Source organism: Anser brachyrhynchus (genome assembly GCF_964034855.1).
Source record: "Anser brachyrhynchus genome assembly, chromosome: 19".
Lineage (NCBI taxonomy): Eukaryota > Metazoa > Chordata > Aves > Anseriformes > Anatidae > Anser > Anser brachyrhynchus.
In genome coordinates, this window is record NC_137712.1 from 1,423,605 (window position 1) to 1,444,993 (window position 21,389).

At 61.3% G+C, this 21,389-nt stretch overlaps 2 protein-coding genes across 6 annotated transcripts in view; one reads left to right on the forward strand and one right to left on the reverse strand.

The window, feature by feature from the left end:
• Positions 1 to 751: 751 nt before the first annotated feature.
• OLFML2A (olfactomedin like 2A) lies at positions 752 to 8,743 on the reverse strand. Its single transcript, XM_080561896.1, has 8 exons — positions 8,585 to 8,743; positions 3,928 to 4,191; positions 3,635 to 3,742; positions 3,257 to 3,442; positions 2,880 to 3,138; positions 2,577 to 2,798; positions 2,247 to 2,432; positions 752 to 2,049 (listed from the first exon to the last, which is right to left on the reverse strand). The coding sequence occupies exons 1-8, from the start codon at positions 8,648 to 8,650 to the stop codon at positions 1,448 to 1,450; spliced, it is 1,893 nt and encodes a 630-aa protein (XP_080418022.1). The 5' UTR covers positions 8,651 to 8,743; the 3' UTR covers positions 752 to 1,447.
• A 384-nt stretch (positions 8,744 to 9,127) lies between these two features.
• NR6A1 (nuclear receptor subfamily 6 group A member 1) overlaps positions 9,128 to 21,389 on the forward strand; it is an 86,909-nt gene continuing 74,647 nt past the window's right edge. The window contains exon 1 of one of the 5 annotated variants that reach the window (XM_080561977.1): positions 9,128 to 9,311. In XM_080561977.1, coding sequence (XP_080418103.1) covers positions 9,242 to 9,311 — 70 coding nt within the window. In that variant the 5' untranslated portion in view covers positions 9,128 to 9,241. Of the gene's footprint in view, positions 9,312 to 9,984; positions 20,969 to 21,389 lie in introns of those variants that run through there. The other 4 variants (XM_080561980.1, XM_080561984.1, XM_080561983.1 and 1 more) reach the window with 4 other exon arrangements.

A 21,389-nucleotide genomic window follows, 5' to 3' on the forward strand; every position in this document is an offset into this window, starting at 1 on the left:
GATCCGGGCTGGGGCTGGAGCAGAGGCGGCGAAGGGCGTCCCGCAGTCCCAGGGCAGCGCCGGGCTGCCTGTGCGAGGTGCCCGCCTTGGGCGTTCCCAGCAGGAAGCGTCGTTTCGGCCATGCCCAGGATGTGTGCTCCGCTGGGGGGGCTGCTCTCACCCCTTGGCCCCTCGGGGGCCCCCTGGCAGCTCCACGGTTGCAGAATTTCGCAGCAGGGCTGGGGCAGCTGCTGCCGCCCATGCCCACGCTCAGCTGCTCTCGTCTCTCTGTGTCCAGGTTACAGTGAGACCAGATTTCCTGGCAGCCGGTCCCGGCTCCCAGATGTTCCTCCTCAGGCTGCAGCTCAGACCTGGAAACAGCAAATTCCTCTTTTTTCCCCAGGACTGAGCCAGGCCGCACTCCCGGCCCTGCTCTTGGTCCTGGCCTGCCTCCTGCACCGCCAGGCAGGGGCCCGCGGGACGCAGCCGTGGCTGCGCCGGGTGCTGCAGGCGGGTGCTGACCCCTCGGTGCCCACCCCGGGGCCCCACAGGGCCAGGCTGGGGCGGGCTGAGCCCCCCTGCCAGAGGCTGGGAACGAGCAGCATCGCAGCACGGTGCCCTCCCCGGGCACGGCCAGCGTGTGCAGGGAGAAGCCCCCATGCATGCAAGCAGCCCCTCCACGCCTGGCTGTGGGATGGGCTCACCCCGAGCGGGACCGCGAGCACCCACACCGCCCCATCCCGGCTTCAGGAGAAACGACGGAGGCACACAATCTGGTTTTACGTCTGTTACTTTTTAATACTGTTCACTTCTAAAATGACAGAAACCAAGCCAAGCAATCCTGGGCCCTCGCCCTGCCGTGGGAGGAGCGCAGGAGGGCCACGCGCCCCCTCCCCGCCCGGTGCTGGGCGCAGGCAGGGCGCAGGGCACACACCAGCGCTGCAGACAGGCTGCTCTGTGCCAGCGCACGCCTCCTGCGAATGCATTTAAATAACAAGCTAACGAATCGCAAAAGCATAGGCATCTTATTTGCATCTTCTAAAATAGCAATCAGCGGCTGTTCCTGACGGCGAGGCAGCGCCCGAGCTGCACCCACCCTGCAGGACAAGGTCCCGGGGGTGCTAAGGGCACCAACGACCGCAGCGGGCACGGGGCCAGGCCGCATATAGCGGCTTGGGGTGGGAGAGGTGCCGGGCTGCCCCGTGCCCTGCCGCAGCCCCGGGGCCTCCAGCAGGCAGTGCCGGACCAGCCGCCAGTGGTGGCACCCGGCCCTGCAGCCTCAGCAGCCACCTCGTCGTGGGGGTGTCCCCGGGGCGCTCCCCGCACCACAGGGCCCTGACAGCCCGGCCCTGCCGGTGGCTGCCGGCTGGGAGAGCCCTGGGGGGGGAGCCGGGCTCTTCCCGTGGCCCCGGCCCAGCTCGGGTGCCGGCGCCAGGCTGCTGCCGGGTGCCTGGACCCGGCCGGGCGCTCAGACCACGAAGTGGAGCCTGTAGGTCATCTGATGGCCGTTGTCCCAGGCGTAGAGCACCTTCTCTTTGGGGTTGTAGTCGACCTGCGTGGTGAAGGCGTACTCGTTCAGGAAAGGCAGCCGGAGGTCCGCCTCTGTGTCCGTGTGCGTGTCGAAGGCGTAGGAGATCTGCCCTTCCTTCTGGTTGTAGGTGTCCACGGCGTACAGGATGCCGCAGATGATGAAGCAGTTCCCGTAGGCGTTGCGCTTCAGCCCCGTCTTCCAGGTGGTCTCCCTGCGCACCGACAGGTCCCCGGGGTCGAGGCGGCTCAGGACGATCACCTCCTGCTGCGAGTAGTCGTAGTCCACTGAGGGGTAGATGACCCAGAGCCCGCTCTCATCCACTGCGAAGTCGATGTCCGAGTGCCCCCTCCACTTCCAGGGCGTCGTGTCCTCGTACACCACGTCGTGGAGCAGCGCCCAGCCTGCCACGTAACGCTCCTTCAGGTCGTACTTGATGATGTTCTTGGTGAAGGCACGGTTGTAGTAGAAGGCGCCGCGGTACACCACGTGCCCGGTGCCGATCCAGTTGTAGGGCAGCTTGTAGAGGTTGCTCCAGCGGCCTGCGGGCAGGCGGGAGGTGTTGAGAGCTCTGGGTGGCCCCGTCCCCTCACACCCTGTGCTCCCTGGGGCCGGGCAGGACGCCAGGCACAGGGAACCAGGGGCAGGTCCCCGTCCGCTCCCCACGCAGGGAGGCAGCGCCCAGGGCCTGGCACAGCACCCGGCAGGAAGCGAGGCCCCCCTCGGCCCCCAGCCTCACCCTGCTTGAAGTTGTCCAGGCTCCTGAACTCCACCAGGCTGTTGCCGTAGTAGTAGTTGGTGACATAGATGCGGTCATCCTTGGCCGCCGGGTCCTTCATCCAGGCCCCCTCGTTGCGCCCGTAGCTGTGGTGCTCCGTGGGGGGCTCCACCGACTTGATGGTGCCTTCACACTCCACCTCCTTCACTGCGGGAGGGAGGAGGAGGAGGAGGAAAAAGAGGAGGAGGAAGGCTCAGTCCTTGCAGGGCCAGGAGCTGGGCCACCAGCCCACAGGAGAGAGGACGGGTGCTGTGGGTGTCCCCTCCCTGCAGCCCGGCCGTGCTCACTCACCTCTGTTGGGCACTTCGGGGCCGCTGGTGCTGTCGGCCCCGTCCCCGGGGGGGCTGCGGGCGGCGGTGCGAGGGGCCAGGGCGGTGCTGGGCGCAGCCGTGGTGCTGGGCACGGTGGTCTCTGCCCGTGCGCCGGGACGGGACGGGGTGCTCTCGGCAGGGGGGGGCGTGGGGCCCCTCTCCTCCTGCCGCTCGGGCACAGCCGCCCCCCTGGCGGTGCTCTCTGTGGGGACACAGGGGAGGGTTCGGTGTGCCGGCAGCGACAGCCCCTGGCCCCCGCCCCACAGAACAGCCCTGCGCTCACCGCGGCTGCCGGCCGCCCCCTGCGCCTCCTCCGCCTGCCCGGCCTTGTAGTAGGTGATGCCCCGGACCACGGTCTGCTGGTGCGCGGGCGGCTTGGGCTTGGCCGTGGGCTGCGACCCGCCTCGCTTCGCGTTTTCCTTCTTGGGCTTCTCGGGCTTGAGCGGCTTCTCCTTGGGCGCTCGTGCAGCCGCCCTGTCCGCCAGCGCCTTGCGGGGACTGGGGAACCGCGCGGCCTCCTTCCCGCGGCCGGCCGCCGTGTCCTGGGGGAGCCGCGGTCAGACCCCTGCGGCCCCGACGCAGTCCCGGGAGCTGCAGGCACCCCCGGGGCAGCTCGGCTCTGCAGCGCCGCGGGGGCAGCCCGGCGGGGGGGTCGGGTACCTGTGCCTTGCTGTCAGGGACCGCAGCAGCGTCCTTCTGCAGCAGCTGGTAGCCCAGGTTGGAGATCTCCTTCTTGATGCTGATCATGATGTCGGAGTAGTTCTCGTAGCGTCTCATCTGGTCGGTGAGGTGCAGCACACTCTCCTTCATGAAGTCGTTCTCCCTGCTCAGGTTGGTCTTGATGGTCTGGAGGGAGGGGAGGATGAGGGAAGGGGAAGGTGGGGAGGAGAAGGGAGTGGATGGAAGGGGGGCGGCCCTGCTGGGGGGAGCCCACAGCACCCCAAAAGTCCCAAACACCCAGATGGGGCCAGGCCACACGTCGAGGGCGCTGCCGGGCTGTCAGCACGCAGTGGGGAGGGTGCCCCGGCGCTCACTCACCTCCTCCAGGGTGTTCATCTGGGCGACCACCTTGCTGATGTAGGAGTGCACCTTCATCAGGTCCATGCTGTAGAGCGTCCCCTCCAGCAGGTCCACCATGGACTGCAGCTGCAGAGCGAGAGCTGGGCTGGGGCAGGGGCCATGGGGCAGCACCCCACGGGGTGCCCCACGCGTCCCCTTCCCCGCCTGCGGCTGCAGCGCAGGAACCGCGCCGCTGCCCCCCCAGGGGCCTGCCGCTGCACGGGGCGGGGGGCCCTGACCCCCAGCCGCGGTCCCACCAGGCCTGCAGGTACCTTGAAGAGCTCGGGCGCCTGCTTCTTCAGCTTCTCCATCTTCCACTCGTTCTCGCAGGGGTTGAGCGAGGAGGGGGGCGCGGTGCAGGAGCACTTGCAGTCGGCCCCCGAGCTCACCGTCTCCACCGTGTAGAAGTCCTCCACCCGCATGCTGCCGTCCCTGACGCGGCTGCAGGCGTCCTTGCTGAGCGGCCGCAGGATGCACTTGCAGCGGCAGTCGGAGCCCTCAGAGGTCATCCGCACCTGGTCCGCCTCACCCAGCGCCTGCGGGGGACGCGGTGCTGGGGGTCCCACGGGGCCACCCGCCGCCACCGAGCCTCCCTCCCGCGGCAGTCCCAAGCTCTGCGGGGTCTCCCCCTCCCCAGGGGCTCCTGGCCGTGCCCTGGGAGCGTGGGGCATGGCCCAGCCCGGGCCACCCTGTCTCTCCTCTCTGCATCCATCTGATGGTGACGGAGACAAAACCCGAGCAGCCCCTCACCCCCATGGCCGCCTGAACCTCTCGTGCCCTGGGGACGCGGGGCCGGTTCCTGCTGCCATTTCCCAGCTGCTGGCAGGACCTGGGTGAGCGGCGCTGACGGCGAGAGGAGCCAGCAGCGCCTCCATCCTCGCGTGCCTGCAGCATGGCCGGGGGGGGCCGCTTGCACACCCCGACCCCACACAGGGACGATTGTTCGTGATGAGACGCAGCCACCTCGGGGTGAGCTCAGCCCCTCCAGACGGGGAAGGCTCCCGCGATGGCCTCAGGCCCAGTCAAGGACTCCCTTGTTTCCACACATGGCCCTGACTCACGCAAGAGCCCGGGGTGCTTTTCGGCTGTTTTTTCCAGATAAGGAACTGCTCTCTCCCCGGCTGTGCTTGGGAACAAGGCCCCCGGTGCAGCAGGCTTGGAGGGACGGGTGGGCACGGCCGTGTGTCACCCAGCACCCACTGTCGTGCCCAGACGTGGCTGCACTGCAGCATGAGGCTGCTCCTGCTCCTCGGAGCCGCTGCACTGTGCAGCCCGGTGGCAGGGGTACCGCTGTCTGGTGGCAGGCAGCTGGCAGCCCGTCCCGTGCTCCTCGCCCCGCTGCTGGTGCTGCCCACGCTCTGGTCAGGAGCAGGGTGAGAGCAGGGCTGGGAGCCGCAGCCGAGCAGCTGCTGCGGAGGCTTCTCCAGCCCGGGGCAGCGGCCGGCAGCAGTGACGCCAGCAGAGCAGTGAGAGCTGCTTGTTCCCTCTCACACCCATCTGTGTGAAAACCCATGTCCCAGCCTGGTTTTGGCCAGGCTGCTGAGTTGGAAAAAGCAGCTTGTCTGTGCTCCAGGCTGCCTTCCCGGCCGGCCGGGTACATCTTCCCCCGGAGATCTGGGGCAGCGCGAGGCAGGAGCAAGCCAGGGACTTCCCGTGGGGGCTTGTCCTGGGAAAGCGCCCCCAGTGCCTGGGGGTGATGGGGAAGGAGAGCGCCCGTGGTCATGGCCACACTGGTCACTGCTGGCTGGCACCTGCCCGTTTGTGGACGTGCCCTCAGTCACATCCCAGGGGAGCGGTGGGGACGCGGGGGCTCAGCTCCCCAGCAGCCAGCGGGGTCGCAGCCTGGGGACGGGGGACGCCCCGCGGCTCCTGGCGGCCCCTCCGAGGGCAGCCTGCTGCGGCCACAGGGAACCTCCCCCTGCCCACCAGGCTTCCCTGCCACCGGCCACACCTTGCACACACAAACCCCGGCATTTTTGTGCCAGTGCCCTAACGAGCGCCTTGATTAATGAGGAAATGCAGAGCTGCTTGGAGGCTCCAAGAAGAGAACCCCCGGGTGACGGGCGGCAGCTGGGGCTCGGCTCCCGGGGCTGGGACAAGCGTCACGCGTGGGCACCCGGCAGTGCCCGTGTCAGCCCCCGGCAGCCAGGAGAAGCCCGCCGGTGAGCTCAGCCCGTCCCCGCAGCCTGGGGGGCAGCGCAGGGGCCCCCACCTCGGCTGGGTCTGCGGGAGCCCTGGGGAGCTGGGGACAGGTCCTGGCGGGGGCAGCGGCCGTGCTGCGCCGGGAGCGTCCTGCTCCGGGGACTGTCCTCATCTGGGGACCGTCCTCATCTGGGGATTGTCCTGCTTCTGGGGACTGTCCCGCTCTGGGGACCGTCCCGCTCTGGGGAACGCCCCGCTCCACGCACCACGAGGCTGCGAGAGGCAGCGCCGGGGGCCTGGGGGCAGGAGGGCTCCGCAGCCAGGGGCCAGCCTGACTCACCCCGGGAAACCAGACGGGGCAGGGCCGGGAGCTGAGTTTCCCCCTTGCTGCCCCCCCCCACCCCCGGAGCACGACGCGCCGTGGGAAGGGGCCGAGGCGCAGCCCGCAGGCAGCACCCGCGGCTCCGCCGGCAGCGCCCCGGGACCGGCGAGCGGGGAGCTGCGTTCCCGCGGCCGCTGCGCTCCCGGCCGGGCCCCGGTGCCGGCGGCTCCCCCGGCCCCGGGAGCTGGGGGCTGCCCTTCCCAAAGCTGCGGAGAAGCCTCCCTGCGTTTTGCATTTCAAAAAAAAACCCCTCTCCCTTTTCATAGGGAAACGAAGGTCGCGCTAGCCGGGAGGAAAACATGAGGCTGCCGGGGAGCGCTGTAAATTTCCCAGGATCTCATAAACCTCTCGGCAGGGTGCCGCGGGCAGCGGTGGCAGAGGGCTGGCGGGACGGGGACGGGGATGGGCAGGGCAGCGCGGGGAGCAGGATCCTCCTGGGCGAACACCGCGTCCCCAAGCTCCCGCGCTCGCCCCTGGCTCCCTCCGACCTTCCCGTGGCAACGCAGGCGCTTGTGCGAACGGGCAGGGCAGGAGGGTTCGGAGCCCAGCTGCCAGCCCCATCCCTGCACACCCAGGGGGCCGCGCGAGGTCCCCGCGTGCACGTGCGTCCCCGTGCCAGCCCCGCGAGGGCTGCGCCAAGGGGCTGGGAGGGCAGCGCTGCTGGCACAGCCCGTGCGGGGCTCCCCGCTTCCCACCGGCATCCCAAGGCATCCCAAGGCCGAGCCCTGGGAAGCACGCTGCGGTCCTGCGCGCGCCAGCACCTTCCGCGCGGCACGGCTCCAGCTCCTCGTGCCGGAGGCTCGTTCCCGTGGGAGCAGGCGGCGGCGGGCGGCGCGTTCCCTCCCATCGCACTTGGCAGCGCTGCTCCAGGGAGGAACGGCCTCGCGCGGAGGCCCAGCGTCGCGCTTAGGTGGGGCGTGCGGGCTGGGGCCGCGCGCAGCAAGTACACCCGTAGCGCTGCCGCGGGTTGTTTACGCTGCACAGTGCACGGGGGGCTGAGCAAACCAAGGCTCCCCCGCGGCACCAAGAGGCAGCGACCTCTAAACCAGGAGACCGAGTGATCTCCTGCGCGCGTTTCAGCAGCAGCCCCTGCTCAGGGCAGCCTGCCCGCAGCCCCTTTGTCTCACGGGGGGTCAGCAGCAGCGAGAGCCGCTCGCCCCGGGCTGTGGGTGAGAGCGGGCGCTGGGGCTGCGGCGAGCCCGGCGCTGCACGCACCTCTGCGCAGCAGCCAGGGCACCGCGCCTGCCTGCACCCGGGCGGTAACATTAAACCCCGCTCTGCCTTTTAAATGGCTTCCTTAAACAGGAACCATATGTTCTATTTATACACAAAAGGCAATAAACAAGGAAGTCTTAAAAAAAGGTCCCCGCGCAGCCCACTCTGCGAAGGTCACTGCCTCCGAGCATCGCCCGCGGCGCTGAACCTGCACAGCCCTGCCTGGCTCCGCGCTCAGCGCCCAGCCCCGCACCGTGGGGGGCACGAGGCGGCTCCTGCCGCAGACCGGGGGACCCCCACCCAGTGGCTCCCCCAGAGGCGTTCTGGGGGTGGCCGCAGCCCCGGGGCCGGGCTGCGTGCTGGCGGCCGGCAGGCGAGAGCATCCCTGCGCCGTGCCGAGGGTTTCCGCGCTCCCAGCTCTACGGGTTGGGTGATGTTCCCAGCGCTGCTTAGCTTCTGGGACCTCTTGCAAAAGTGTTCGTGCGAGCACGGAATTTGTGCCAGCGTTTGGAGGAAGAAGGGCTTTTGACAACGAGCCCGGCCAGCTTCTGAGCCGGCCTTTGGTCTCTGCCAGAGGACCTGTCCTGTCCCGCAGGGAGAACGCTCACCGGGAAGCTCGCTGCCGTGCCGCGCTCCTCGCGTGCGGTGGCTGGAAGGCGTCCGTGCCAGGGCAGGGCACCCACGGCACCCAGGGCACCCTCACCCTCCTCCTCCTCGCCGCACGCCGTCCGCACGTGCCCCCGGAGACGACGCCGGGGCCGTGAGCGAGTGCCCAGCGGCGGGGCCCCGCGGGCGGCCGAGAGCCGAGCCCTGCGCTCAGGCCCGGGGGGGCACCGCGGGGAGCTCCGCCCGCGGATCCCGGAGCCGGGCGTTGCGCACCGGCTGCCCGGGCACGTCCCGGCTCTGCACCGCCCTTCCTGCCCCGGGGCCGCTCCGGGCACCGGCCGCTGCCGGCCCTGCTCCGTCCCGGGGCCGCTCCCGCCGCGGGGCTCCGGTTGCGGCGCCCCTCTCCGCCCGCCCGCCGCTGCCCGCGGCCGCCACCGCGCTCCCGATCGCGCCTGGCCGGGGCTGCCCCCGGGGCTCGCTCCGCGCACCTGACCCCAGCGCCCCGCTCGCTCCCCGGTGCCCGCCCCGGGGGTCCCGGCCCGAGCTCGGTCCCGGTGCCGGTCCCGGTCCCGGCGGGTGCTTACCGTGGTGCCGCCGCGCGCCGCGGCCAGCGCCGGGAGCAGCAGCGCCGGGAGCAGCAGCGCCCGCATGGCGAGAGCGGCGCCGAGCGCCCGCACCGAGCGCCCGCTCCGCCCGGACCGGCGGCGGGGAGGAGCCGCGGGCCCGCCCGCCCCGCCCCGGCCCGGCCCCGGCCCCCCGAGCGGCGCCGCGGTGCCGCCCCGCCGGGTGCCCGGTGCCCGCCCCGGGGCCGGCAGCGCCTTCCCCGCAGCCCCGGGGGCTGGAGCTGCCCCCGGTGCCCGGTGCCTGCCCGGTGCCTGCCCGGTGCCGGGCGCCCGGTGCCCGTGCCGGGCCGTGCCGAGCCGTGCCCGCCGCAGCCGGCCGGCGGCTGCCCCCTGGCGCCCCGCCGCTCCCGGTGCACCGGCGGGGGGCGGCCGGGGCACGGCGCGGGGCGGGGCGGGGCCGCGCGGGGGGGGGGGCGGGGCGGGGCGGGGCGGTGGGCGGGGCCGCCACGGGGGCGGTCGGACTACGTTTCCCGTCGTGCCCCGCGCGGGGGGGAGGGAGAGGGGCGGGGCGGCCCAGCGGCGGTGGCCGCGGCTGTCAGCAGCGCCCGGAGCGGCCATGGGGGCGTGCGGCCGCCGGGGCCCCTGAGAGCGCCGCGCCCCGGCCCCGGCGCCGCCGCCATGGAGCTGGAGCCGCCCGCCGAGCTCCCGGAGCCGCGCGCCGCCGCCGCCAAGGGGCCGCCGCGCAGCGGTGAGTGAGCGAGCGGGGCGCGGGGGCGGCGGGGCCGGGCGCGGCGGAGCGGAGCGGCGCGGAGCGGAGCGGAGCGGGGCCGCTCGGGGCGGGGCAGCGGCTCCACACGGCCCGGCCCGGCCCGGCCGCTCGGGCGGCGGGGGCGCAACAAAGGCCGCGCGGCGGGCACGGCCCCGCACGGCCCCGGCCCCCCGGGCCTCGGCCCGGCCGTTCCCGGCGCCGTGCGGGCGCTTCTCCACCCGCAGCGCCGGGGCCGTGCCCGTCCCGCGGCCCCCGGCCCCGTTCGCCACCCCGGGGCGCCTCTCCCCGCACCGAAGGGCTCCCCGCGGGCAGCGGCCCCCCAGCCACGCGCGCGGTGCCCCCGCGGCCGCCCCGAGCGCGGCTCCGAGCCGCGTCCCCCCCGCGCGGAGCCGCCCCCGCCGCGTTTCCCTCCCCCCGCGGGCTGCCCGGCGGGGCGGGCGCCGGGGAAGCCCCCTCCGCGGCGCTCTGCTCGCGGGGCAGCGCCTGCGGTGCCCTCACGCAGCGGTGCCGGCCCCGCCGCCTGCCTCCCGTGGCAACGCGGGGCCGGGGCGCCCCCCCCGCGCCCGGTGCCACCGCTCGGAGCGGCCCCGCGTCCCGGCGGGTGCCGTGCCCGTGCCCGCGGTCAGCCTCCCTGCAGGGGTGGGGTAACAGCCTTTTACTACTTCGCCTTCAAAAACGTGAAACGTGGTGTTGGGCCGCGGCGTGACCTTCAGTCCTTCTAAAGCCCGCTGCGGGCGGGGGAGGAGCGGAAAGGGTCGGCTTGTCACTGCGTTGGCTTGCAAAGTACCTGCGGATGGTAACGCAAAGCAAGGGGTCTCGATGGTTCCTTATCCCAACAGAGATTCGGAGCTCTTTCGATGCCCTGAGGTAGGATTCCTTCTCTCGCTCTTTTAAGGAAGAAACGCCGTATGGAATCGTGCCCCAAAGTAGGTTGCGTTGCTGGTGGCGGTGCCCAAACCCATTAATGAACTGAAGCCCTGCACGTGGCTCCTGTGCTAACCCCGAGCACGCTGCCGCGGGTTTACCGGGCTCTGCGGGGACAGAGGCTCGGAGGAACTTTGAAATGCGGCCGCGGGATCTGAGGGCAGCGGTTACTGGCAATTACAGCCTCATTATCTCAGGGGGCATTTCGCATGTCCTCAGAATCTAAGGCGATGGCTTTTCCGTACCACTGTGAGCGCGTCCCCTTCTGTGTAAGAAACGTATTTTGTAACTGGGTGAATCAAAGGCAAACGAGTCAAGTCACTTCTTTTTTTAAATAATATTGTTAGGGCTTTCACTTTTCCTGCACTGCTAGCAATTAGTTGCTGGCGGGATCCCCTTAAGACCAATTTCCCTGGAGTTTTCATTTGGTATGTTGTTTTTTTTTCCGTGAATGAAACATAAAATAATTGAAGCGGTATAAAAGCCCTCATGTTTCAAATAAAACAAGAGTAAAGCTTGTTGTCTAGAATTAAGACAACTGCGGGCGCTTTGTGTGAATAGTCTTAGAAGATTTAAGTATCGGGAAACTAACTGAATTATTTAGTTCCCTTAATGTTCCCGATGGGTAAATTTCTGATCCGGGTGAGCTTTGCAGCAGAAAGAAGGACAAAGTTGTGAGAGCACAGAGAATGCGAAGTTTTCAAAGAAAAATGCCATTGCTTGCATCCCTTCCCTCTCCTGCAGCTCTCTTAGAAAGTTTACTGGTACGCACTGACATTTTTAGTGGCTCTTTATGCTTGGTTGCTTTGCATCTGATGAGATAAGCCTTTGCTTAACAAAGACTATTTCATTGATACAGCTAGGTCTTAGTTTACTTGCTATAAACATTTCTTTGAAGGTTTAGGAAGAAAAACAAATTGAGTTGTCGAATGGCAACACTGCTGAAGTCAAATGTCTCTGAATAAACAAGAAGTTGCGGTGTTATTTCAGCTCGGTTTTGACTTGCGTAACGTGTGTGGCTCTTGCTTTTGTAAATAATAATAGACAACAATAAACACCAGAACTTTGAGCTTGTGGATGTGGTGAGAAATAAGATTTATAATTTAGGAAGAACTGATTCCTCTGTTTGTTTTGGTTTGATGGTTAGATGGAAAAATACCTCTTGGTGTAAAGCTGGAATTCAGTATTGATGGCTTCTGTAGATCATTAATCGGGGGAAAAGGCTTTATGCGTGCCTTTTTGTATTAAAAACAAGACTAGCAATGTATTTAGCAGGCAGTCTGTGATGTGGAGCTGCAACAATTTTTTTCTGCTATGAATTGTTGTAAAGTTACTCTACAATAGAAAATAAAACGGAATCTTCTGGTCAGGAGGCTGTTTTTACTGCTTGTTGGGAAGCAATGTTGAGCTTTTAGTCATGTGTCTGGCAGGTCACTTTTGATATCTTTTTTTGGGAGGCAAATTTGCAAGTGGTTTAGTGAATTACTGTTCAACTCTTCGTGGTGGCAGCTTTGAACAAATGCTTTTACACTAGCATTCTCGGAGAATGAGAGCACAGTTTATCCTGTCGATAAACTGCCTATTTAAATAAAGCCTTCAGCAGTGTAATCTGGTGATTCTAATGAAGTCATTTACATAAAGAATTGGCCCAGGATTTCATCAGATGGTTGCTGGTGAGCCGAAATGCATTCTTTCCCTCCAGCTGTATTAAACCAGCCTTTTGATCCTTCCCTTTTTTTTTTTTGAGCCTTTAAGCCACAGTGGTTATCACTTCGCAGAGTTAATTGAGAAAGGGAAGTTGGGGGACAAGAGGACCTGCGAGGTTCAGCTTTAGCCTTAATTATTACAGTTCTAATTACCTAATTAGAAGACTGCAGATTTTATGTTGATAAAAATGGTTCTGTACAGTTTTTTTCTAGAAAGAGGAAATACACTGCTGGTAGGCTAGCCTTAGTGAAATTCTGCATCGGTAAATGATTGCCAGTAACTTATCTGGAAGGCAGACTACGCCTGGAGTACCCTAATTCTGCGGCAGCTCTTCGGTAAGGAGCTTCGCTCACCGGAGGTGGACCCCGCGTCCTTCACGAGGCGTGAGTGGCGCGTCTGCCTCGCGTCGCCTCCTCGCCCCGGCTACTGCCTTTGTGGGGGCGCTGGAAATTTAACCTGGAGAAGTTGCTGGTCGCTGTGAAGGATTAATGCTTTTAGCTGTTTTTCCCTTTGTGTGAAAATGCTAAAAATTCACCGGAGCTCTAACGTCAGGCTGACTGCAGAGTGCTGTGCTGTCCCTGTCTTGAAGCACATCTCTCGGCTGAAACTTGATGGGAAGTTTAAATATTTCAAGGAAATACAACCTTGAATTTTACGTCCTTGGACATCAGTCTGAAAACGCCCAGAAGGTAGGAGTGCGGAGGCAGTCCGTGCTGTAGCGGAGAGCTGCGGTGGGCGTGCTGTGCGGGGCTGCCGCTGGCTCCGGCACGCCTCTGAGGAGCACGTGGCTTACCTGGGTGCCTGGTGGCGCTCAGCGTTGTCGTAAGGAAATGGAGAAAGTTGTGCTGCGTGGAATTGCTGCCAGGCGCTGCCCGTGTCCTCTGCAAGTCTTCTCCTTCGGTCTCCCAGCTGTAACCTGACTTCGTTCTTTGGCAAGGCACAGTGAGAACTGCTCTGAATGTATCGCTACTGTAAACGTGTTACGTACGCTCTTGCTATGAGATCTCAGGTCCCGAGCCAGCTCTATAGACAGCCTCAGAGAGCTGCCTTTCTGCTGGGCACAGGCAGCAGCTGGCCTCACCTGCGGGCAGCTTCCCTCCCTGCAGCGCCGTGTTCTTGGCTACCGAGCCTTGGCTTAGGGTGGGTACCAGCCTGGCCGGGGTCTTCTCTTATTTTGCAGTGGAACGTAAGCTTTTTAGAGTAGTGTTTCTCCTGGAGTTGGAGCTCTGGGTGTCAGTTCAGCAGGAGCCGAAGTTGCTGTGCTCGTTCCCAGATCCCTTTGGGCACAAAGAGAGCTTGGTCCTGGTGCGCTGTGTGGCCGTGCCGGGTTCGCTGAGACAGAGTTCCTAGCGGCCGACAGGGTTGGCTGACATAGATTAAGTCAAAATCAGCAGGCTTCAGTCTGGCTCTTTTATTTCTGTTGTCATCTTCCACGAAGTGTTTGTTCTGTACCCGGGCGGTGGCAGAGCCACGACCCGCTGGCCCTGCGCTGCCTGGCGCTCCTCTCCTGGGAGCGGTGCACCTCCGTAGCACCTCAGGCCGGGTTTCTGAATCGCCCAGCAGTAATGCTGGGTGCGTGCTTGGTGTTTTTCGGGGGGGTTAATTGCGAACGCAGCCTCTAGCACCCGGCTTTCCCAAGCAGGCTCTGTCAGCTTGGCCACCCGGGGCAGGGCCCCGCTCGGCCATCGCGCCCCTGCGCCGCATGGAGCCCGCGTGGGGTGACTGAAGGCCGGTCATAAAGCCCACCTGGTATTTCGTTAGGGACGTGGCTCTACTGCTCGAAATGGGGAAGTCTGGGCGAAGTGTGGGCTGCTGGGAGGTGGATTTGAAAGGCTCATGAAGCTCGGTGCTGGGTTTACGGTGGTGCCACCGGCCCGTGCGAACCGGGAGCCGAAGCTCAGCCTCGTAATTGAGGCCTCGTTAGAAATTCTTGTTCGGTGCTTCCCAGGCAGAATGTTCTGTTGAGCTTTCAAGTTTGTTTTCTGAAAGCGTCTCTAGAAAGAGAAGAGACGCAGACCTGTGGCTGGACGCGTTTCCCTGCCCGACAGGGCTGCGGAGCAGTGAGGGAGCAGCCGTGGGTGCGGGCGCGCCAGGCGGCCTGCCGTTCCCGAGGCGCGCGAGCAGCCTGATGGTGCGGCTGGTCCGTGCCTCCCGCCTTGCCCGCGGCTTCACGAGGCTTTTCTTTGCCTGCTTCTCTTTCCCTGCTTCCCCGATGCCTGCTGCATTGCCTTGTTACCTTAACGCTGGAGCCAGCCTTTGGTGTGTTGTCTTGATTCACACAGCAGCTCTCCCCAGCGCGCTGTCCCTGCCACAGGATGATATCCATAAAAATGACACTTCCTAGTCTTGGAAAAGCTCCCCAGGCCCGGTGGAGACGTGTAAAAAGGGCACCCAGCAGGAGGAGAGGCCCACGGCTTGAAATATTCATCAATCATTTTCCTGGCACCAGGAAACCGATCGGCCCTTCTAAGGGGCAGGGCGTGATCGATCACCCCGTGTGGGAAGCGGGACCGCTGCCCTGCCGGGAATGCCCCCGCGTCGGCAGGGAGGAGCGCCGTGCCCGTGCCCCTGTCCTTCCCCGGCGGAGACTCGCACACGAGGTGCGGCAGGCTGCCTTCTGCGTTTGAAAACAAACAAACAGCAAAGTTGTGAAGAAAACTGATTAATCGCCTCTACGCGGTCTCAGCTCAGACTAAAGACGTTTCCGGCACTTGAGCTGAGCTGTGTTTTGCTCCTGGATTTATTTGGTGTTTCTGTAGCCGACAGCAGGCCGTTCTCGTCTCCTGTTCCCAAGCCTCCCTGTCCTCTACCCGCAGGTACAGCAGCACGCTGCCTGCCCCTGCAGGAGCAGAGTTACAAAAGCTTACAGCCTCTTCCTGAAACGAGCTAAGTTTGAAATAGCTTGTGCCGCAGACTGGTACTGGGGAAGGAACGGAGCTCTGGATGCTGCTCCTTTTCTTGCGTGTTTAACCCGTGCTAAAAATAAAAATATATATGTAGACCTAGAGATTGCACAACAATAAGCAAACAGTCACTGCCAGCCTCCGCAGGGTATTTTGTTGTACCAGGCGGCTGGGGGTTACTTGAACTCTTATCTAGTAAATTGCTGTAAACTGAAACAAGCAAGTTGTTTACAACTGCGCTTTCTCTGAGGACTCCTGCAATAGCCATTGTGTAAGGAATACCGTAATATTTGTAGTGAAATAGCTGTCACTTCCATTGCCAGAATTCCTTCACCGGAAAAACAGTTCTTGCGTGCCTGCTATGGGACGAGCAGCGCTGCGCTCGTGGCCCTAGCGAGCCCTGCAGCGGGCTCGCCGTGCAGGCAGCGCGGTCCTTGGGCGGCGTCGGGCTCAGGGGCGCTCGGTGCCGCTGCCCTGGTGCCCTGGAGCTGCTTCATGCCCTCTGCTGGGGGTGGCACAGCGTGGCTCCCTGGGCCGTTTTTCTATTTTAAGAGCTCCAGAAACTTGAACCCGGCGCTATCGGTGTAGAACGTCTGGCCTTTCAGCCCTCTGCACGTGTGCTCGGGAAGGTGCCGGGCTTTCCCTCTGGGTGGCCGGAGGCCTTTGTCCTGCGCCTGGGGCTCCCCTCCTTCGGGCCGGCCTCCGGCAAGGCCCTGCGCTGCCCGTCCCCGCTGAGCCTCCCAAGGGCCTCGCACGAGGCCGAGCTGGTGCCCAGGGGCTGCCGGAGGGGGCACCGAGGGTTGGGGCACCCACGGCCTTCCCTGTGGGACGAGGAGTTGCGCTCTGGCAGCTCCTCGGGCGCTGAACGCGCTTTCCTGGCATGCCCACGCAACACCCAGCGAGGAGCAGCGCTGCTCAGTGCATCGTCCGCCTGCTGGGACGGCATGCTGCTAACCCCTGAAACGGAACAAATGCTTCATTGGAAGTACTCCGCACTTTTTTTTTTAAAGTCTGAGAAACCCCGGTGTTTAGTACACACCTTCACGTTACGCGCTGGGGTGGTTTATTGGCCGCGGCAGCTCCTGGAGCCCGTGCCCGTAACCAGCGGGTGCCGGAGGCACGCGGGCAGCTGGGTGCATCGCCGGGTACCCAACGGGTCGGTCCCCGTGCAGCTTCAATGTCCGTTGTTACAAACTAGTTCCTCTTTCTGTAGCCAGGCAGGGTACTGAGCTGCTCAGTATCTTCTAAGTGTGCGAATTTAAACAGCTCCAGCCCTGCCGTCAGGAGGGTGCTGTTCCTGTGGCTTTGCTCTGAAACACTGCTCCACTTCTGTGGCTTTCCAACGTAGCCGGTAGGATCTGCAAGGTTTTTCTTGCTTCAGAGTATTCTGGTCCAAAATGATGTTGAAACCCTTTTTCTTATGTTCTTTGAGCCATTGTTTTTCTGGTTGAGCTGTGACTATTAGAAATTCTGAGTCTTTTTCTTATAAAAACGTTATCCTGTTTGTCAGCAAGGAAGATAATGCCCTGTAGCTCGTAAGGTGATAAACTTCTAAGGGGAAGCTGTGATATGCTTGCAGCTCTCGTGCCTTGTGTTGTAAATGCTCGAGGAATCACCTCCTGGCCATCCTGCCCCTCTCTGGAACACGGGGCAGCACTCGGGCTGCCTTCACCTCGTTCAGTCGGCTGCAGATCAGGGCACGCTGGGATTAACTTTCTCCTTTGGTAGGGTGAGCCGCTTCCAGGCTCGGACATGGCTTGTGGCTGCGGGTGGGGGGGAGCTGGCCCGGTGCTCAAGTGGCGAGCCACGAAGCACGCTGCTGGCCAAGCAGAACGCGGCCATCTGCGGAGCGCGGGACTGCCGAGGTGGGGTTCTTATTTCGGGGTCGTGGGGCGCTCGGTTCCTCTGTAACACGAGGAGAGAACTCGAATGTCTCCGGTTTGGGAGTGTGAGGGAGTCGGGCGCTGCTGAGCAGGGACGCTGTCGGGACAAACGAGGCTGCGGTGGCACGCCTGCCCCGGTGCCGCTGTGCGGAGCTCACCAGGAGGAGCCGTGCCCTGCGCAGCGCGAGCGTGGCAAGCGCTACAGAGCGGAGCCGCTCGGTAAGTGCCATGCCTGTGCCTTGCCTTGGCTGGCCCGAGGCGTGGGACGCTGGCCCAGGGGCCAAACTATTTTGTCTGAGTCGGATATTTTCCATTCACACTTCAGCTGTCCGGGATGCAGGTTTTCAAAGACGCTTTCCTAAAGGAGATGGCGAACGAGTCATGAGCAGAAGGGGAGGTGCTGATACCCTGTCCTGACAGCTGGAGCTGTACGCCGAGGAGCTAATTCCTTTAAGCTGTGTTTTTGCTGCTGCATAAAAAATTGAATGATAAATTGCTGCTACTGTTTAGCCTGGTTTTGGTGGAAAAAAACCACATGCTGATCTTCAAATGTTTTTAATCTACGTGGTGAGCAAATATGCTCAGCTTCAAACGGAAGAATAGAAACAGATTTCTCTCAATGTATGTGAGTAGTGCTTTAGAATTACAAATTTTACAGTCATATGTCTTAACCTGGTACAGAAAAAGGCAAAATTTTATACTGCCTTTTCATGGAAACCAGCAAAATGTGAATTCCTGTACTATTGCTCTGAGGTTAGATTAAACTAGAATTAAAGCCTCAGATTTGTCTGGAGCAGCAGTGTATGCTAAAGTCACTCAAAATGAGTTTTCCACTGGGGAGAATGGTAGCTTCCTTTTTAAAAATGTAGGTATTTTCCTTGTCCTTAAGGTAATCTAGTACAAGTGGAGATAAATATCAACAAATATCCGAATGCCAGGAATGATGCTTCTGTCTTGGAGTGTGTTTTCTAGTTCTCAAACACTTTCTGCCATGTTTTCCGTGATGCTTAGATGTGTGCTACCACACTTAAAAGCTAATAAGAGACATGGCATCCTGCAAAATGAGATTATAGCAGCAGACAGATGCAGATGGAATGAGGCCCAAAGAGAAAGGAGTGTTTCTGGAATTGCAAGCAGCGGCAGCTAATACGGTTTGCAAACACCAGAGACAGTAGGCAGAGAGGTAGGTGCTGAGAAAGAATCAAATTTCCCTTGATTCTTGTCTGTATGCAGTCCCCATTCCTAGGAGGCCGATAATGTAAGCTTTTCACTCCAACAAAACCCGAAATGTCAGTATTTTAGGGCTGCAAGGCAAGTACTCGGTGAGACTGGAAGGCCACAGATCACTGAATTTCATGAAAGTTGCTCGAGTCAGTAGTTGAGGAAGGAAAACGTCTTTAACAGGGCGTAAAACTCAGATCCCGTAGCAGACGTGGTTAAGAGGAGCTGCGTGTGCTCTCGGGGTCCAGGTAACTGCAGCTGCAGGACAGCTGCCCCTTCCCGTCTGGTCTCAGGGAGAGGTTCAGAGCTGGCGCTGGTCTCGTGTCCGGGACGGAGCCCAGTGCCTGCTCGCGGGGCGCTGGTGGCTCCGGCTGCAGCGTTGTTGGAGCTGGAGGCGCACACCCGGGCACTGAGCATCCCTCGGGCACGGGGAGCTCCGGGTCGATCCTTTTGCTGCCAAAGGACAGTTCATTTATTGCAGTCATCAGCGTGAGCCACAAAACACTTTCAGGTGGCCGTAGGAAGAAACAAAGACCTCACGAAAATGAAAGAGCACCAACCACGGCTACACCCGCACTGACAAACTACGTGGTAAGCTCATTCATTGATTTGGTCCTCTTGTGACATGCGGCGAGAGCTACAGCTCTGGTGATTGATTTATACAACAGAGAATATCATATTTCTAACACCTGCCACTTCCCTGTGCTGAAAATGAGTTATAGGCTTAAACACAGGATGCCAACAGTAGCTTTCTGTATGGTACAGGGAGCATACCTGCTGCAGCTCGGCTATCTTATTTTAGGATTGAGCATTACAGAAACGTGTTGTACGTAGGCCCTTATAAAGCTTTCACCCTCTCTCTAATGCGGTGTTTTGATGTTCACCGTGCATTCAGAAGTTAATTTTAATGGTTCAGTCTTTCTGAGCATGTGTGGCAGCAGTGAAGGAATGTTTGCATGCGTAGTTCCTACACCTACTTCTCACGTTCTAGGATGCTGCCAGGATCCTTCCACAGAGCACGACCCCGTGGCCAGTAAGTCCCAGTTACTCTTCTCTCCTTTCCAGGTTAGCACCGAGAGCGGAGTCCTAGCAAGCTTCGGCTGGGTGCAGCTGAAGCCCGGTACAGACAGGAGCTGTAACGCTATCTTCACAAAATAAAACTTGAACACTGTTAAATTCATTCCCCTTGAGGTTAGGGGAAAAACTGTTTTCAGAGCTCACCACATGTCTGTGCTTGCCCCGGATCAGTTTGGCGGTGCTGGTCGTGCACCAGCTGCTGAATTACAAGGGCATGGCGAAGAGGTCCGGTCGTGCTTCCATTCTGAAGCACTGGTGGTTGGCATCCAGAACCAGGCACCTCTGGGAACGCTGGCTAACTTACAGCCTGGTTTCTGGCATGTTCTACGTGACATAATGTGCTGTTAGTTGTTGGTGGTCGAGTGTTAGTCTGGGTTGATAACGCTTCAAAGACCAGTGGCATCTCTACCCTTGTATAACATTGGTTAACTTTACTTTTTAATGTAGGTAAATCTAGTAGACTGAAGAGATGGATTTTTCTAAGGTAGTATGCCAAGGACTTGTGTTGGCCAACGTTTTATCAGTGACCAAAAAGTAAATATAGGATTTTCACTAATGTACAGACGGCACAAAGACTTACAGAATGATTGTGCAATTGCTCTTTCAATATTGGAGTAGTCTGGGCTGTCTGCTAGGCAATACCCGGTTCAACCAGAACGTATTCCAGGTAAATGGCACGTCCGGGAGCAGAGGCAGCGTGCCTTTGGAGCGGGCAGTTAATGCTGAGAAGCGCTGGCTGCGAGATGTGTTTACGAGTAAGCGCCTGTCATTGCAGTGCTTCGGCACAGAACACCGATGCGATCCTTTGGAAGCTGGGGGTGGGCCCTTCGTGTTCACTGCCCATCGGCACTGACAGCGCTTCGTTGGAATGCTAACGCTGTAGTGCTGCTGAGAGCCCTGATGCCGATCGCCTAAAATACTGGGAATTGCCCCAAAAGATCAAGGGAGCCTGATAGTCTTGTCTTATTCAGTTTATCAAAAAGACTGAGGGTAATTATGTGGTTGGATTGCAGCTGCAAAAAGAATATCTTGGGCAGAGCTTCCAGTACAAGCAGGACCCGGTGTTAACAGACTGCGACCTGAAGCTCTGAATTCAGATTGAAAATACAAATTGAAGCCAACGATTTTTTACTATTGGTTACTTCTACATTTTGTAGTTGTTTCTGCTCTCGAATCAGGACAGAATGCCTTTAAAAAGAGATGGGCCTTGTGAATGAGGGCAGTGCTGTGCTCTGAAATCCTCTGTGGGAGCCCGTGGGAGCGGGGTGGGAAGGTGCGCGCTGTGCGGGCTGCCTGCCGCGGCGCGGTAAAGAAATGCAGAAGGCTTCTGGAAACGCAGTCTGGAACTCACGCGGTAAGGCTGACGCCACAGCAACACGCATCTCCTCTCTGCCCCAATTTTTGTGTCTCAGCAGGCATTTCAGGAATCCTGTGACTTTTGATGGCATCAATAAATCAGACACCACGCTGACAGAATTTTCCTGGAATGTAAACAGACATTTAGAAGAACAATGTCTGCGTAGCGTTTAGTGAAGGGAACGGTGCAGGTACAGCTCCTTCAGCATGTGGGACGTTGAAGCGCTGTGAATGCTCGCAGCTCTGTTGGTAAATAGGAACCGTGATTGTTTTCCATGTTAACAAAAATAACTCAATATTTATCACGAAGTGACCTTACTTCCCGCTCCTCTCTCCAAGCAGCATGTTTTCAGCAGAGAGGTGAGACAAGAAGCTCCGCCTGATGTAGGGGAAAGGGGAGGAATGTCTCTGTATGGTAAAATTCGCTGATAAGGGATAATGAATCACCTTTAACTCGGCTCTGCTTAGCAGTAGCTGATCTGGAGAGCTGCAGGCTGGTCAGCCTTGCCTCAGTCCCTGGGAAAAGTATGGAGCTTATCCTCCCGAAGGATGTTTCCAGGCACAGGTAGGACAGGAAGGTAGCTGGGAACGCTGACGGGGGCTTACCCAGAGCAAACCGTGCCTGAGCAGGCTCCTTCCTCCTGTGCCGGGATGGCTGGGCCCCCGGACGGGGGGAGAGCTGACTGCCGTTTACCTGAACCTTAAGCAAGGCTTTCGACGCGGTCTGACGTGCCATCGTTGTGGCCAAATGGGGAAATGTGAGCGAAAAACTAACTCTGCTGTCTGGCCCAGAGGGTAGCAGTCGGTAGCTGAAAGGCTGACGGGTGGCCGGGTACCGAGGGGACATGTGCAGGGTTGGTGCTTGGTGCCGGCACCGGCCAAGGCACGACGGGGCGCGCGTCTGACCGGCCGGTGAGGCTGGGCTGCTGTCCTGGAGGGCACAGGAGGACCTCAGTGACCAGAAGGAAAGGATTGACTGAAACCTC